Source organism: Pholis gunnellus (assembly GCF_910591455.1).
Source record: "Pholis gunnellus genome assembly, chromosome: 1".
In the NCBI taxonomy this organism is placed as follows: domain Eukaryota; kingdom Metazoa; phylum Chordata; class Actinopteri; order Perciformes; family Pholidae; genus Pholis; species Pholis gunnellus.
This window is the reverse complement of record NC_136528.1, coordinates 22,786,444-22,805,289: the sequence shown is the minus strand read 5'-3', so window position 1 is coordinate 22,805,289 and position 18,846 is coordinate 22,786,444. Positions and strand designations below refer to the sequence as shown.

General features: G+C 40.3%; 1 protein-coding gene across 1 annotated transcript in view; it reads left to right on the top strand.

Annotated features, from left to right (window-relative positions):
- igdcc3 (immunoglobulin superfamily, DCC subclass, member 3) overlaps positions 1–6,323 on the top strand; it is a gene marked incomplete at its 3' end in the record, with an annotated part of 52,682 nt that extends 46,359 nt beyond the window's left edge. The window contains exons 8-14 of the mRNA XM_079165073.1: positions 1,532–1,779; positions 2,869–3,033; positions 3,259–3,447; positions 3,681–3,785; positions 4,479–4,614; positions 4,769–4,976; positions 6,198–6,323. Coding sequence (XP_079021199.1) covers positions 1,532–1,779; positions 2,869–3,033; positions 3,259–3,447; positions 3,681–3,785; positions 4,479–4,614; positions 4,769–4,976; positions 6,198–6,323 — 1,177 coding nt within the window. The remainder of the gene's footprint in view (positions 1–1,531; positions 1,780–2,868; positions 3,034–3,258; positions 3,448–3,680; positions 3,786–4,478; positions 4,615–4,768; positions 4,977–6,197) is intronic.
- Positions 6,324–18,846: the final 12,523 nt, after the last annotated feature.

Genomic DNA, 18,846 nt, shown 5'->3' with positions numbered 1-18,846 from the left:
GATGTGTGGCTCTATCCTTTACTGACTCAAACACACACATCTGAACTCAGAACCTTATTCAAGTACAGGTAATTCACTTCTGGGTGAAGAGAACAAACCTAAACAATACAATTTGAAGCTCCGGTAGCAGTGGATAGAATAGTTATTTTCATCAAAGAGGAAACATTGTTGGTGTCTGTCAGCAGAATATTTCCAAAATTAGTAAAACGAATTTTGACAAATTTCTGATGAGAATAGTGTCACTATATGATCATTTATAAAGCACGCAAACCTTGTATTTCCTGAAACTTGAGACATATAGTTTTATTTATCCTGAATTTTAGAGAAATCTAATGGTATATAGGGTATTTCTACCTACACATTTCCACAGTTTTGCATTTTTCCACTTAGCATATAACCATTTTTCGAAAATTTAGCTTCACATTTAAACTTAAATACACCAAAGTAAGTACATAACACATTTGAATTAGTCTGAAAACAGTTACTCATTTTCATTAGGTTTTTTTTCTATAGCTGGTTATGGGGAGTGGCCAATTTGACATGAACAACCATAACTTGAACACATATTAACCTTGAGTGATTCCAGATGGCATTTCCTTCCATCCATCCATAACTTGGTAAATTAAATTACAATTTTAATCTTCTTTGTTTATTTTGGAGAAGATATAAATCCAGATTACAAATTGTTCTGCTCTGTAACATGTTGTTGTTGTTGTTGTTATTGTTATTGTACAACCTTGGTGCTCAGTTCAGTCACTTTGCAGTCAGATGCACAAGATAAAAAAACACAAGTACGAAACAAAAACAGCAACAACAGTACAAAACAAAACAAAAGTAACACAAATTATTTTATTAATGATTTCTGTCATTTGCATTGAATGTGTCGTAACTCTGTTATGTTGTTCATTCTGTACACATGACATCTATTGCACATCTGTCCACCCTGATAGAGGGATCCCTCCTCTGTTGCTCTCCCTAAGGTTTCTTTTTTTTCCCTTTCTTTTTCCTGTACCGATGTGAGGGTTCTAAGAAGAGGATGCCGTATGTGTACAGATTTTAAAGCCTTCTGAGGCAAATTTGTGATTTGTGATTTTGGGCAAAACAAAATAAATTTGAATTGAAATGTTTACTGTAATATACAGAATACAATACTATAAGACGTACACTTCTAAGTTATACTTTGGTGCTGGTAAGCACTAAGTGCTTTATAGTTGAAATAGAATCTGAAACATTTATCATTATTTAACTGTGCAACGATAATGTAAGACTGTGACACAATGAGTACTTCTTACTACTACTTTGGGAAGTGAAACATTTAATGACGAGTACTTTCAATAAAGAACTATTCAACAGCAGAATTGACCTTTTAGATTTGCACTTTAGATTTCACATAGAGTCGTATACCGTCAAATCTTATGTTTCATATATACTGTATATATTTATATGTCCGAGAAACTAAACTTCACAATTTCCTTTCTTTCTTTCTTTCCTTCCTTCCTGTTGCACCTCTCCTCTCCTGCTCCTGTCACAGCACACTGACGATATATGGTATTAGCCAGGATGACGAGGCTATCTACCAGTGTATCGCTGAGAACAGCGCTGGCTCCACACAGGCCAGTGCTCGCCTCACCGTGCTCTGGGCTGATGGACTGCCCGGTGAGCCCACCCATGTGCAGGCCGAGGCCCTCTCGCCCACCAACATCCAGGTGTCCTGGAAGGAGCCCGGTCAAAACACCCAGGACATCATCGGTTATGTGCTCCACATTCGCAGGACTTCAGGTGGGTTGCACTCAAGATCTACCTAGTTATATGCACTAGATTACATCAAAATAAGTCACCATCAAATTTGACTATGTCAAAAAGGTGTTATACTCAAGTGATGAAGATAGATGGCAGTGACATTGACAGCGAGGGCCGCAATTCACAGAAACAATTTGCGAGCACTGCTTACATGCAGATCACAAATGGTGCCAGCATCCCTTTTCACAGATGATTGTCACGGTCCTCTTTCATGTTTAGTGTGGTGTTTCTTGTGATCAATTGAATTGGTCGAAATTACCCCCAAGGAAATGATCTCGTTTTGCAAGTTGCAGTCTGCATCTTGCAAATTTGGTGAAACGGGCCACAGACAAATATACACCTATTGACAGTCTCTGTTGCAGATTATAGAAACTATGATAAATGCACAGTTGTTAGTGTTTCCCATCACGTTAGCATGACTTTCATTTGGCAGATGCTTTTGTCCAGATCCATGTGTGTATACTATTGGTACAATGCTCCCTGTGTGTGTCCATACATGTGCATACTTGTTTAGGCTCATGCAGTGTGTTTGTTTACGGCTTTGGGCAAGTGTATGGGTGTCGGTGTGAGTGTGTTTTTGTGTGTGGTGAGGGTCTCGTAGCGCCAGCTGCTGTTCTCCTCAGTAGTTCTATCAGTTGGATAATTAAGGGCCCCGGGGGCCAACCAATAGGGTCTGCTGTAATTACCCCTCCAAGATGGTATGGCCCAACGGGTTGAGGGCTGGAGGTGGATATTGGTTATGGTTGGTTGTCTCCGGATTGAGAGTGATAAAAATGCTTTAACACGTCCTTTGCAACTCCCCCTTTTTACTACCTCCATCTCCTCACTCCACCCCTGCAATTCAGCCAACCATCACCATTTAGTTCAAACTAGATTAGCTCTTCCCTAACAGCGCTGCTCTGATAAAACCAGTGAAATGGGCAATAATCATAAAATAGTGACACAAACAGATTGTATTTATTGTTTCCTCCCTTGATCCCATAGTCCATCACTTTAATGCTCCTGTTTTTCTTTTCCTGTTCATTTCATTCTATATCCTCCTTACCTCCTCCATGTTTCCTCCTTCAGACCCAGCGGAGATGGAGTATGAGGAGGCCGTCAGTAAGGTGACGCTGCAGCAAGTCATCAGGGAACTGGAGGCCTCCACCAGTTACACCTTTTACGTCAAGGCCTACACATCCCACGGGGCCAGCAAACCATCGGACAGTGTCACAGAGAGCACTCATGGGGAGGGTGAGCTGGAAGCAAACTCACCCACAAAGCATATTTTTCACCAATAATAGACATAGATTGAAAGATTTGCAGTGAAGCTTTGCAGCGCTCGCTGAGAGTGAAACCATATAAGATTTTTACTGCACATGAGGTGTCATAACTCAAGCGGCAAAATAAAAGCTGTAAGTGCTGCTACTATCATATTGTTATACAACTTTGGTTGACAGTCTGTATTTTATGTTGCAGTGCCAGCACCTCCTTCCCTCTACACCAAGGTGGTGAACGGCAGTGTTATACAAGTAAGGTGGGAACCTTCCTCCAAGATGGGCCAACATCAAGGCTTCAGACTGTATTACAGAAGAGCCCACTCACCCCTGTCCACTGGTCCCATCACATTCCCTCGCAACGTCACCCAGTACAACATCACTCAGCTGGGTGAGACGTGTAGTTTTTTAGGACTACAACTTATTGTGTCATAGCAAACATGATTAGCTTTTTTTAACGGACTGAGCTGTTTCTATAATCTTAATTGTCATTGTAAACATGCATCTCACAATTTCTCTGCGGAACTGTGCTGAAGATTGAACAAGGACTAAAAACACACTCCGACCTCAAGAGGGGTGTGCTTCATTCATTATCTTACCATCTTTTTCTGTCTTTTTGTCCAGATCCTACACTAATCTATGAGATAAAGCTTCTCGCATTCAACAAACACGGAGATGGCAACGCCACCCTACGATTGGTTTCACTTCAGGAGGCGGTGGAGAAATCTGGTGATTGTCTGACAAAACCAAATAGAGCTACACGCAGCTACACACTGTCCCACACCACCACCAGTGCATCTACGTTTAATGTGCCTCACTGGGTCACATGTGTCATCCTTTCCAGCTGGCCATCTTAGTCACACACATGCACAGCTCCCTGACATAGTGTTGGAGTTTGATTTATCACAAAAAGCCCACACTATCAAATATATTACATGTTTTAAGCACACATCTATGAAATCCACTTATTAGAACTAGTGTTAATGTAGTATGATTTGAGTGATTTAACATATAACCTGTTTGACTCAATTTATAATTAAAGTTTTTTTAAACTCTTTGAAAACCCCCAAAAATATTGGTATCAGGGAAACATGCTGGGACATGTCTGAACATCCCTGCGTGGGAATGTTTGGGACTTCCTGAGACACCATTAGAAAGATGAAACATGGGTGTGACTAAAATAAAAAATATACTATTGTGTCCAAGGCAAAAGAGGAAGAGTTGCTTAACTCTGACCGTTTCCAGGGCTTTCTTCAAAGAGCTTTGGGACACCAATAGTTACTAATTAGAGGATAGACAAAGTGTTGGAGCAGTAGTTTAACCTCCATCAACTGGCCCAGCCTGAGCTTCTGCTCTCCAACAGTAGTCTTGTTTGAACAAATGTTTGTGGTGGTTTGACTGTGAGGTTTTCTGTCTTCTCAGTGTTGGACGTCCCATGCGACTGTGTGAAAGATGAACAGAGCAAAACATCCACTACAGGCATCATAATCGGCATTCACATCGGAGTCACCTGCATCATCTTCTGTGTGCTCTTCCTCGTCTTCAGCTACCGCGGCAGGTCAGTACCAACATGATGTGTAAACGCCCAACAGCAACAAAAGGCCCCAATGGAATAACTTGCCAATCATTTTTGTTGAAGGTAATTGTCATGTGGTTATCATGTGTGTGCAGCTGACAAGAGTTTTATGTTTGTGTGTTCATGTAATCCCCAGGTTAATGATGTGTAAGACGGTTCAGGCCACCCCCCAGGCGGGGCACAGCGCAGTGTTGGAATCCTCTTCCTCTTCCCAGGGGGCCTCTGGGCTGAACGAGGCTGCCAGGAGAAAGATGGAGGTCAATGGCAGTGCAGCGGGGAAGAAAGTGGCCGACAGCAACGAGCTGGAGAGACTTTTCACTCAACCTACACAATATACATGCATGGTGAGTCCTGATTATGAGAAATGAAGTGAACTGGAAGCCATTATGTGTTATTAACTGTGACATGTTTTAACACAAATTGTTATAGATAAAGATATTTTAAAGGGAAAAAAAGGTTTATTTCAGCTTGGGTTATATTTATTAATTAATATATAATATATTTTTGTGTCTTCAGCTGTGTCCGGGAAAATTACAACCCAAACTTTCTGTTGTAAATATCCACCACAGCTTACAGCATAATTTGCTTCTTTTTTCTTTTGCCCTACCATACATACATTCATGGTTTTCTTGTTTAGAGTGTATTAACAACATCATAGATGAGCCCACTTAGAATTTTTACTCCAAATAAAGTGCTATCTAGTCTGAGTTTTTGAAAATGTCTGATCGTCTGATCACTCACTTGTTTCTTGCCCTGCTGGACCTCTTCTTAGCAATGGTGCTACGTTCTGACATCTCAGAAGTTACTTTTGTGAATGCAGTGTTATCATAACTGATAGAATTGAGGTGTGGACCTGCAAAAATACACCCCATGCTATAATATAAGTGTAGTTTATAAAAGTGTTATACTTTAATTATCACTCCTACCCAATTTAATATTCCATCAGAAAAACGAACAGTGCGAATGAGAAGATGAAAACTGCGTTTTGCAGCAGTGAAAATATCAGACTTTATATATTTAAATAAAATAAATAACTGTATTCACTTTTTCAGCAATAGTTGATTTATTGGTTTTTCCTGCCTTGCTTTCTTTGAATGCAGCTTCTAAATGTCTCTCTTTCTTTTAGCCATTATAACCCAAACAATTGGGCAAAAAAGGAAAAAGTAAATTCTTCACAACATAACAGTACAGTAGAAAACAAGAATACAATAACCAGGATGAAATATGTTCTGCATAATGTGAAGGTCTGAGCTGCAGCTAAAGTTTATAATGCCTACATAATAGTCTGATAAAAGCACTAAAAAAACTACATTGATGAAAAGCAGTAACTCAGAGAATAAACAAAAGCCCTAAGTGCACTTACATTGTTGTTCACACAACAGCATTCCTGCTGGCTGGGAATCCTGCCATGTACAACGGCAGATTTCTGGCCAGAGACCTTTGTTGTATGTTATATGTTTCCTATCTATCTCTTCTATCTGCCTCTATCCATAGGCCAAAATGTCCAATGAATGATTTAAATGTGCTCTCTATGTAACCCTATTTAATTATGCATGTGCTTTCAGTCTGACTCCTACGTGCTGAACGACACCCAGCTGTCTACGATACCGCTGGACAAGTTTTCGGTGGAGCGAGAGACGCAGTTCCAGGAGCCTCCTACAGCTGGAGCGGCTCGGCAGGACCAAGGCTAGTCGTGGATGAAGGCCAATTCACTCGACACTGTCCACAGTGTCCACTTAGACTCTTCTCTCACTCAGGTTGAAATTAATGTAGTTTTTCATTTTGAGCAAAGATTTTTTTATTGGCAAGTTAAGAAGTTCTAGAGAATCTAGGACTGTATATCGGAGTGTTTTGGGCTTGAGGTCTGGGAGAGCTCTCTTCTGACGGCCAGGCAGGCCAGCTTTTTTTTTTTTTTTACAATTTGGTCTTTTGTTAATGTTCTGATGTTGGGCAGCACACAGAATAGATTCCCCAGAATCTCCTTCCTATACAATGATGAATTTATTTTTAAGTTTATATATATATATATACATATATATATATATACTTATCTTTATCACTTATATGTCAAAGTGGTTATAAGTTATTGGTCTTATCTCTACTTTTCTGTGGATGTCAAAGGCTCCTGCTGCCTGCTCTCACCTACCAATGATTCCACCTTCTCGCTCACAGAAGACCTCAGCCTTCGTCCAGGGATTCGATGTGTTCTGTCTCAGGACTTTGTTTCAGTGATATCGATATTTTTTATGAGTTCTCAACCTTCATACAGGCACTAGAGTTGGCTGTTTGAACCTTACGATTCAACAAAAACCTACCTCAGCCGGAATGAATGTCTTGCGGGAAGCTTTTAGGGACTTTAACTTCCCCTGTGCTCACAATTACTTTACATGCGGAGGAACTGATTGGTTTGAAAATTACAAGATCAGGTGCCGCACTACCTCAGATGTCAGGAATCGTCTCTCTTCTTCGTCTTCTTGTCGAAGCAAAACAAACAAAAAACGAGTATCCAACATAAAGCACTTGCAAATGCTGATGTTAATGTTCTACCTCAAAATAACAATGTTATTGTTGTCGCTGTTGTTGTTGTTGTTTGTCTGTTTATTGCATAATGAAAAACCCTCTTTTCTCCCCTCTGTGAAATCCTGGCTTTTCTCTGTTGATGAATATGGTGTTTGTAGATACAATGTCAGTACCTCATGCAACTTGACAGACTGATAACACGTTTCATGAATTACAGTATGTTAGGACGATGAATTATGCTGTTCCATTGTAAGCCTTTTTTTTTTACATAAAAAAGATCATTATCTTATTCTTTCCTTCAGTTAAATGAATAGAGCGTTAGAGATACACTGCATTTCTAATATTTTGAGGACTATTTATCGCTCAACGAGACGTGATACATTATGTTCAATTGGACAAGAGGAAATCAAAATGAACTATGATTGAATTTTATGTCTATTAATGTGTGCAGATATGTTTTATTGAATGGATTTTTTCATACATATGTGATGTTTGTAAAAAACTGAAGAAAATTAAGCACAATTCTTATCAAAGATAAGATCTTATCTGAAGTGTAATAACTTAAAGGAATAGGTTGAAATTTTGGGACATACGCTTTTTGACTATTTAGCTGACAGAGGATACCAATCTTGTGTCTATGTGTTATCTATACAACTACATTATAGCTGGTAGGCAGTAAGCCTAGCTTAGCATGTTCAGTACAGCACATAACTTCCGCTAAAATCACAAATTGTTCTATTTCACATTACCGTTAAAGCACAAATTCAACAAATGAGTTGTTACATACATAATTAGTGAGCTATAGAGGTGCTGGTATTGTGAACTCTGGCAAGCTGTTTCTCCACGCTTTTTGATGCCACAGTCAGCAGACAGTTAGCCTAGCTTAGCATAAAAACTGGGAACAGTAGTGTTGTGTTTCTCAAAATGTTCAACTATTCCTTCGATTCAAATTGGCTGCAGTGTATTTCTAACCTCACTCTGGATATTTTTTGCTACAGTGCTCTTAGTGATTTTGATTTCACGTCACATTATCTGCCTCTTTTTTAAAACAAAGTAGTAGCCTTTCAGACTTACGGTGCCGAGGAGACATTACAGTTGCTGATCATGCTTGACTATTGTCAGTCTCTTCTCAAAACCACAACTGCTGCTCTGCCTTCTCACTCCTGTCAACACTGACTAGTTAAAGTGCTTCAGGAACACCGTGTTTATAATGTCGCTGGATGTTGACGACCACAGACAGAGAGCTGGCTGAGGGAGATAGACGTCGTTGGGTGGCTCTACTATCACAGGGCTTCTCTCTCCGGCTCTCTGCTCTATGTTGTCACAGACTGTACAGGACTTGCTCTGATGCATTATGGTTACCTACCTCAACCCTGTTTTCGGCCTTGATCTCAGGTTTTAATGAAGGAAACATACAGAGTACGAACAATGGAGTAGAGTGATTCACCCACATATATAAATGTATATATTCCAATTGCCGCTACATGCTGGACACACAGAAAGGGACAGTTCACAAACGATGGAGGGAGAACTTTTTAGGATCTTTATCTCGTGCACTAACTATTAAAACGGTTCAAGTTCATACTTAGTTTTTAGTGGATGTGAATGTGTAGCTTCGGTTATCAGATGGGTTTTTTTCATATCACAAGCTCTTAACTTTATTTTTTTCTCACTGGTGTTTGACTTTATATCCTCTGTTGAAAGTGTATCCATGAATAAGTAAACTGAGAAACGGAAAGTGGGTGGCAGTAACAACTCTAATATGCAAACAATTTATTGATTAGCCTTTCTGGCTCCCCAACCTGAGCGTGAGTCGTGGTTACCTGAACTATGCTGCATTCACGTGATGTCATTCAAAGTGTGTTTATGAGCAGAGTGGGGAAAAACCCCTTGTTGAAATATTAAGTTAAAATTTCTGACAGGTCCGACATCTTCCACTTAGCAAAAACAAGACGGAAGAATCAAACTAGAGCTGTTACTTTTTCAAAAACTCAATTTCAAATAAATTTGAACTAGGTTTTATAGTTTACTTTCTTTCATCCCTTCGCCATACCAACTTTTAAACTTTTCATCTTGGGCTAACACGTGAACACTGCGGAAGTCGGAATAACTGCAGGTATTCCAGTTTTCCCCATTGTGCTGACATTGCATGAATGCAGCATAAAGACTAGTGAAAATGTAGGAAATTGGAAAATAGTTTTTTTAAAATGCATATTTCAATATATCAATTTCTGATTGTCCACGACATTCCATGTGAGAGTTGTTTCTGTCCCCACAGCAGAGAATCAACTTCCATCTGTGTTAGTTCTGCAAACCTGCATTATAAACAGTTTCCTCTGTAATCTTATGCCTTTGAAATGTATTTGTTCATGCTTATTTGCGTGCAGATTTTCTCCTTGCATCCATTTCTTGTATTTAATTGTACACTTTGGTGTTAATATCATTTTACAATATTGGTACTAATGTGGTGCAGTGACGATCATGTTTACGTGATTAGCCTTTGATAGGTCAGGTTGTCGTTTTGCTGTATAATATAAGAATCTGTGTGATTTAACAGTGCCCTCAAAGCTCTTCTCGCTGACTGACGGGTGCTGTAACTCCCATCAGCAAAGGGGAGATGATCCCTTCGCTAACACAGTTAGTAAAAAAAGGGGGCCTTTGTCTGATATGTTTTGCAGCTTTGGGAAGTGCTATATCACCAAACTCTGCTCCTGTCAGTTAGCCAGCCTCCCTGTTTCTTTCTCCAAGAATCCTGACCGTCAGACAGGGAGAGTGTGTGCTCAGGGACTCTCTGATCCTCTTAAATGTGCATCAGCGGGCCGTACTTGTTCTATCTTTGAATTCTGCTTTGTGCCCAGTTCAGACACATTTGCTGTCAGGGATGCCTTCTTTGTTGGCCATTTATGTAAATAAGAGAAAGTGTTGGCAGGATGATGAATATTTAACATTGTGTCCCCTTGCTTGGCCACTCTGCTAGAAACATCACACAAGGGGCAATTTCTCAGAAAATAGTTCAACAGCTTTTTTCGTGTGATGAAAACAAGGATGTAGAGATTATGCATTAACATGAGGTTACAACTTCAGTGGGAAAATAATCTGTGACAACTTCAGGGAAATCACATTCACAAGGAAACTTTGGTTTTTTCTCAGTAGAAGATTACTGTAAAAGCCTCTAAATCCTTCGCAAATCTGCCTGGATTACTTTAGAGGTGATCGACTTCTAAGGTAATGTGTCTCGCTATAGAAATCTGATAACTAAAAACCTTCTGTAGTTCTGTTCATTCTAATGCTGAAACAATTATTCAATCAATTGGTAGAAAATCTATTTAAATCATACATTTAAGTAATTTTCAAGCACAAATGCCCCAAATTCCCCATTTCAAACTTCTAAATTGTGAGAATTTGTTTCTTATCATTTAGATTTCTATATCAATTGTGATGGTAAACTGAATATTTTGGGGATTTTAGACAAAACAAACGTTTCAAACAACTTATGTTGAGCTTTAGAAAATCGTTATTTCTCACTTTTTTTTTTTATGACATTTTATAGACCAAACTAATAATCGATTAACTGAGAAAATAATAGGCTGATAGCAAATGTAAATAATCATTGGTTGCTGCTGTAATGCATTCATTCTCCTCAGGTTCTTACAAAGAAGGCGTCCTGGACTGGGCATGTGTAGGATTTATTTTACATTGCCAGTATATGGTTCTAACTGTTAAGACTACATGTGCAGTTCTCTGTCTTATGCATTAACTGAACACAGGTGACCAGAAAAAGGTCTGAAGGACAAGACTGGACAGGCTAGATTGACATTATCTCTGTATATGGATGTAAGTACAATGCTGTAACTCAACGGTTGATCTCAATGGGGAGGATGTTTTGGGTAACCTGGAATATTCTCACTCTGGTTTCTCCAAAAATCCAAAGCCAGATGCTCCTAGCCTCTGCCTGAAATACCCTCACATTATGTGGGGTTGATCGTTGTGGCACAAATGATCATTCGATATGATCGTGAATTGATCACATTTCCAATGCATTTATCTCCAGGGTGTTCTGCTCTGTGACCCCGATGACTGTACATGTCAAATAATGCTGAGTTTAAAGATTTTCCAAGTGATTTATACTCTTGTCAAATGGTGATTTGTGATTTAATGTAAATGTACTTTAATGTTTGAGATCAGTATTATATTTGATATACCTCTGTTAAGAAAGCAGACTGAATCTGATGTGTTCGAAGGTAGTAGGCAGAGAGAAACCTACAGTAGATCTGCATGAGAAACGAAAAGCTGACCTTATTTAAGCTGAAATGAAAAGTGTTAGTTAATCCTTATTGGACTTGTGATGGTAGCACTGTGATATTTAGCCAAATAATGGCCAAATAATGTGATCTCAATATGGTGCTATTGATGGTCCCGTCTCACATTGTCAGTCAATCTGTTTTGATGGTGTATTATTGATGAAAATAGGCTGAGTGACCTTTTTTCCATTGACAAATCTGTCTTGCCCTCGCTGATGCCTGATGATCACCTCATCCTCATCCTGTTCCCACCAGTCATCCTCACATGAGTGACTCGGGGTGAGGTCCTGTCAGTCCTGTTACCTTTTAAAAGTGACAAGTTGTTTTCAATTTCCTTCACAAACCATCTTTGCCTGAGGAGAATGTTTGTTCTTGTATTGATGTCGCCAACGTGCTCTAAAGCCGTTCGGTCATGCGTAATTTGGCCACTAAAATAAGAAAAAAGCTCCTGAGTAGATACTGATCGACCCCCCCCCCCCCCCCCCCCCCTGTCCTGTGACATTAATGTCAAACACACAAAGTCAATAACAGCTTGTCAGTAAAAACATCGTCGTTTAAGCAAACATGCTTTGTAAAATCTTTCTGTATAGAGCACCACATTTACGTTTGTGATTCACAGTCGAAGCTTCACTCTTACAGCACTGCAGTCAAGAGTATTCAGTCTTGAAGGGAAAATTATGCCGATATATTGTTGCCATATGAAAGCATGTAGGCGTAATAATATTTGACCTGTTATTGCCCAATGTTGCCGGCTTTCATCAGGAATTTTACTCATGCATAAAACAGGAACTGATGTGAGATTAATTTTAATCGTTAAAGCTGACAGTTGAACGTTGTTTAATTGGCCAAGCTGAGGATTGAATCTTTCCACCATCTCCAGTTTGTAAGAGGTGATTAAAAATGTGGTACCAGGCTGTGTAGATGTTTTTTGTTTTTTTTAAATCTACAGCTACCGAATTCAAACCAATGACTTCAGCTAAAACACAAATGCAGAAATCTCCAATGTGAAATCACCAAAACTTTAACTCTAACTTTGGCTGGAAATTGTGTCTTCTTGTAGGATCCTGTTATTTGTAGTAAGTCTTTTCAAGAAGGGCTTTTATTTACTCAGTCTTTTCTGTTCCTGAGACACATTTACTTGATTTTATACTGAAAGAATCAGCGTATTCTTTTCCAGTAGAATATGTGAACCGCAACAAAGGGCAAGAGAAGGGAAAAACTGTAAGCCATTTTATTCTCAGTAGAGTTGCTTTTACAGTTCATTAAAACGAGTAAAACTTATATTTTATCAATGCAGTTTCATTATCATTTAAAAATCCTACAGGGTTCAAATGTGGTGCCAACCTGAAACCAAAAACCATATGCATTATTAGCTGTGTAGACTACTTGTTAATGACAAAACAAGCCTCATTAGTAGTGTTACCTGCGTTCGATTCACTGATCGACCAGTTGGATGGAACAAAGGGAGCACAAATCTGTAGAGCAAGCCCATGATCACACATCCGCCTGTCAGTCACTGTGTCTGTCTGTCTGTCTTTTAGGTCTATCTGCTGAGGTCACTGCATCTGTATGTTGCTACTGTTTCTCCCACAGTTTAATTCAGGTTAACATATATCTCAGAGTATTGTCAGGGATCACTAATGTATGTTTCCACTACACTCTCTAGAGCAAGGTGTTGAAGTTATAATATCTGTATACGGTTTGTATTGTTTTAGGGTTCATTGTGCAAAGCTCAAGAAAAAAAACAATAACAGTGATAATAAACTAGCTCTAGAAATAATAAATCCAGAGACTGTCTTTATTGTGTGTGTGTGTGTGTGTGTGTGTGTGTGTGTGTGTGTGTGTGTGTGTGTGTGTGTGTGTGTGTGTGTGCGTGTGTGTGTGTGTATGTGTGTGTTCGTGGGCCTTTGGCTTGGTGGATAAAGAAGCGTTATTTACAGCACAGATGTATTTGCTTGCTTCCTGCAGTCCGCTGAGATGCAGCAGATCAATCTGATGCAGGCTTCTCTGCTCCCGACTTTACCGTCCTGTTTCTTCTGTTCAGCACATTAACTCATGAGCTGCTGGACAGACAATGAGTATTGAGCTTGAAACCCAGAGCTCCCGGTCGATGAAGGTTGGTGCCTGACTTCTAATCACTGTGAACCCCAATGCATGATTGAACTTCAAGACAAAGGGGGAGTCCAATATGGATCAACCTCCTCTTTCTGGTTGTCTCTCTTTTGGGAGAGGCATTTCAGGATAATTCCAGTTTATTTTTGTCATTTTTGGCCATCATTCCTTTTGGTAATGATCTGGGGATACAGCAACATCACTATAAAGAAGTTCAGTGAATAATGAAACATGAGCAGTCCGATGATTATACAGGGTTTAAATAAACCTACAGGATGGCCAAACTTATTAGGAAGAGTAAATGAAGGTTAATGGTAAAATTATTTGACAAAACAAACTCACTACAAGGTCCATTTAGTAGCTGTTCTGCAGCTTCGGATCATATCACAGCGTCCTTCAGATGTTTCACAGATGTGGAAATGTAAATTTATATATATATATATATATTGATTTAAGTAACAGAGTGCTCTCTTATCATAATCAATAAAAACAATGGCCAAAGCTACGAATCCTATAGCAACTCCCAGGACACCCACATTTCAAAGCTGATCTCTGTCTCTCTGTTCAGGACTGTGTTTCTGTTTAGATGTAATGAAGAAAGCTGTTTCCTAAAAATGTATTCATGTAAACATCAGATTATAAAACAGCTTCTTGTAATATGTCACTGGGTTTACTGTGTTATTCTCGACAGAGTTTTCTCTCCTTTCCAATATTGCAACTGTAGCTGCTGTGCAACATTGACCATCATTGTATATGCACATGCTGTGATGTGTAAATATGTTCATTTGAGTGGGATGAGAGGTGTGTGGAAGATTGCAGTGGCAGAAGCAAGGTGTTTGTGATCATTACAGCTTAAATTATTTGTGGTTTTAACAAAGAGACAACAGCAGCTCCCCTTACTTTCCCACTCACAGACACACAAAACAGCCCAGGCTGGCCGTGTAAAGCAGTGAAACTCTATCCCTGGCTGGACCACCTCAACTGGGCCCCGGCTCCTCCTGACCCCACAGCATTTGAAGGGAGTTGAGAAGGGACCTCAGTTTCCCAGAGAGAGCACAGAGGAGGAGAAGGGGGGCTGCAGCTGTCTTCTGACTTCTCACACCGCACGCCTTTTAGCAGCTCTAAGGGAGTAGCTAAGAGGGAGGGAGGCCAGCGGTCACACCAGCCAACTTTCATAACCGCCTACCTCTGATGTTCTCTGTTTTTTTTCCATTTCTTTTTTTACTGTTTCCAGATTTCCCAGCCGTAACACACTTCCCAGGTGACATCTCTGCTCTCACGTCGCAAATAATCTACACAGTCTTGTCAGCTCCTGTTTTCTTTTTGAAGTGCTATCCTCTGTGTGTGTAGGTGTGTGTGTGTGTGTGTGACTATTACATATGTACAGTATGTGTGGGCAGTCTTTTCCAAAGTGTAAAAGTGCACACTGACAAATACAAGTTAACAATTTAAGTTGAAGTCATATCATCGAAATCAACTTGAAATTATAATCTTGTTAAACGTATTTTAAATACGGTTTATGGTCTGAATTTCTTTTAGCAATTGCCGTTCATCTATTTACATTTGTCAAAGCATGGTCCATATAGTTGTTGCTGGCAAAGTTGGACTTTATCGTTGATGGGCATCGTTAGATTTCTCTATTAAAACAACATGACAAAGGATTCCTTTCAGCCTTAAGGTCGTCAGAGTATCCACTCAGTGTGTGTTTTCTGCCCCCAGTGGTCAATACAGGAGTCCTTTTAAATACTTTGAGAAATTAATATGGTCCAAGAGGTGCAATCAACCAGGTCTAAAATTAAACCTGCATTAACTCATTTTTGTGGGCCACTTGGGGGCAGCAGAAATAAGTTGTGAACACAACACTGACCTATTGACATTTTTTTAAGTTAATATGACAAACTTGTTAGAAAAGAGTTGCTTATTTACACGTCTAGCTGTTACTGAGCAACATTATCATTTGGAGTCGTGTTTCTGGTCACCTGCCAAATGTAAGTCCAAATTTCCACTCTTTTAGCTCTGCTTTTCTTCCTTCGGACTACGGGAACAAAGGCGTGAGCTGCTGAGTCGCTCCTCCCGGGTCCGTCTAATGCACAGCGCTGATTAGCAACATAGCTAGGCTAACATTAGCATTTAGCAGCCTGTAGCCTATTAGAGGCAGAGTAAGGGCAGGTCTTCCTGCGAGGCATACTGGGTAGGCTCCCCTGCACATGTGCAGAACGTATCGGGCAGCTGGGGAAGGATTGGGTACTGACAGTCAAATATTTGGCTCTTTAGCAGTTAAGCAGTTAAATGCTCCACTGTGTTCACCACATACTCACTAACTCTCTCTGTCTGTCGTTTGGTGCTGGATATTTAGTGTACAGTGGGTTAATCAAAGCTTTTTTAGTGAACAGCTTCCTGCTGGGATTGAAAACGATGCTAATGAGAACGGTGAGAGTGAACCGAAACAGAAAGGTTGTCCACTGTAAACATCTAAACAATCAGCTGAGAGTTGCTGGAATTCTCTGTAGAGCTGAGGGAAACAGCAAAGTCTTGTCATAATTCTCTGTGGGTTTGTCACTACGAGCTTTTACATTACTAAATGAGAGAGTTTATAAAACGGGTAGCTCAAATCAAGCAATCTGATTGGTTCATAGCGGTGGTATGCGGTTAGAACCACTTGTGTGACGGCGTGGTGGAAAAATACAATATCATTTCTGCCACTTCTCTCTTCCCTGTGGCTCCGGTTTAAAATGGAGTGTCATGTGGTGGAGGGTGACTGATGGAGAATGTGGGCATTAACATGCTGAGGCCACAGGAGACGTGGCACTGAAAGCATTAATGGAGTGACTGTTTCTGAAAAAAGGAGGGCTGATGTGATTGCAATGGGTGCCAGGGGAATCGTTCTGCAGGAGCCGACCATGCATGCTGTATAGCTGTCCCTATAACACATTTATATGTGTTTGAGAGATAAATTGGTTGGCCCCTTCAATGGCAGAGTGTACGGCTCACACACACATGCAGAGATATGCAGTCATCATCTATGACACAGCCCTCCCACCCATCAAGTTTCTCTTCATTTGTCACTCAAACACCACCGGTTAACACATACAACGCACCCACGCGCCCTCAAGAAAGAAATGGGGGGGGGGGGTGTAGAGCGTGGGGGAAGGAGGAGCGGCAGAGATGTGCATCCTCTGTGCACACGACGGCAGTGAGGTGTGGAGCAGGACAAAGAAAGGATGGAGGGTGGGACAAAGGGAGCGAGGGATGGAGATGTTGAGTTGCTTTGAGGAAAGAGTGGATCGAAGGATGCTGGAGGTATAGCAACAAATGGCAATAGGTGTGAGGATGAAAAACCATAAAAGGGGGAGAAATATGGTGCATGCTGCATTGAAGTTACAAAAAAACACATTTTCCCACCTCTAGTGGTATCTAGCCATGCAAATACATGCATAGAGATTTCTGCTGAGGCGAATGGAATTTCGTTTGTGGTGCTCGCAGGACTTATCGCGGTATTTTCATTTCCCCTGCCAGCATTTTTAACATTGCAGCACCATTAATTGTGGGATATTCCCTCAAGAAAGTCTGCTGAATTGCAGTCTCAATGAAAGTGTGCATAAATGGCTCAAAAAGGCCACAAGAGGGGCCTCAGGCACTTGATTTCACATCGGGACAACTCTAAACATTCTGTCAACAGTTTAGTGAAAGACTGTCTCTGTAGAAAGCAGCATCCATGAAAAATGATCTGTGACCAGTTGTTTTTTAATTTAATGTCACAACTACTATTAGATGGATTGCCATGAAATTTGGTTCAGATGTTCATGGTCTTTAGAGGATGAATTGTAAAATCTTTGGGTCAAAATATACCAATATCTTTGTTCTATCACCAAATATATGCAAAACTTAATTTCCATCAGCCTCAACGGTTTGTTTTTAGAGCTAATTAGCAAGTGGTACATACTGGGGTGGAGGCAGATTAAAGAGGTCAAATAAAAGCCTAATTGCATGTATGGCTAGATACCACAAGTTGAGAAAATATGTGATTTTCTTTTGTGAAAAAGGAAAGGATGGTGGAAGGTGAGGCAGAGCTTCACACTCACTCCAACAGTTTAGATTACTGGTCCCCATTTAACACATTCTCACTCATTCTGCTTTTTCTTCCTTTCCTGCATGGTCTACACTTTATGTTGCTGCTTGTTGCCCCAGGCCTGTCCCTCTCTATTACCCCCAACCCTCACCTATCTCGAATCCATACTCAGGAGGAAACCCAGTGGGGAATTGTGGTCTGCAGACAGGGCTTTGTCCCAACAAGAGGGTCAGGGCTTTGTCCCAACAAGAGGGTCAGGGCTTTGTTCCAACAACTTGTACTTGGCCTTGAGGAAGCTTTGTTTCATAGCAAGTGACATGAAAAAAATATGGTACGCATTGTCTCTTTGATTGACATTTTACGTATTGATTTTTCAGGGTTTAATCACGCTGCTTTGTGCCAAGGTCGGCTTCCTGTTTCATTGCCCTGAACAGAGTACAGTTGTTGCAGGTATGAGGGAAACAGCAGCAATATATTCTTATCCATCAATGAAGGAAACAGGGTAGAGTGGACCCCGCCTGCACCCCCACCCCATCCTGTGCTGTCTTTCTCTCCCCTCCTCTCTCTCTATCTGTTTAATCACACGGAGCCATATGGATGCTCAGTGTGTTGTATTAATTAGACCCCAGGGCGTGGCCACACACCGGGGACTGGAGTGACTCTAGCAGTTGCTTAAATGAGAGCGGAAATCTACCTCCCTGCATAAACTGGGAGGATGTAGATACAGAAGGTGAGCTGAAGATGAGTCACAGGCAGCAACATATTTCTCTAGTACTATAGCGCTGCTACAATAGAGACATGTGTTTGTATAAAGCAACAGATCTGGCCTCAGATCAGCTGGTGTTGTGCTGGTTATGGCTGACTATCAGAGCAGAAAGTCTCACAGGGGAGGAATGAAACTTATGTTTAACTGAATGTAAAACGATTATTCATGAGGAATATCCTTTGGATGAAAATCAAGTTGACAAACTGAATATGTAGGTTGATCAATTCGGAAAGTTAACCACGTTTAGTCCAGATCAAATTGTTTTAATCTTATAGTTGTATGTTTGCCTACTAAAATGAATATACCACAGCTAATCAAATGAATCTCAATGCAAATATTCTATTTCTATTGTGTTATTTGTTTCTCTGGCTACAGGATTGGACCATTTTATTGATTGTGAAAACATGTTTTTATTTCATGTTTTTTAATAGCTGCTGTTTCAATCA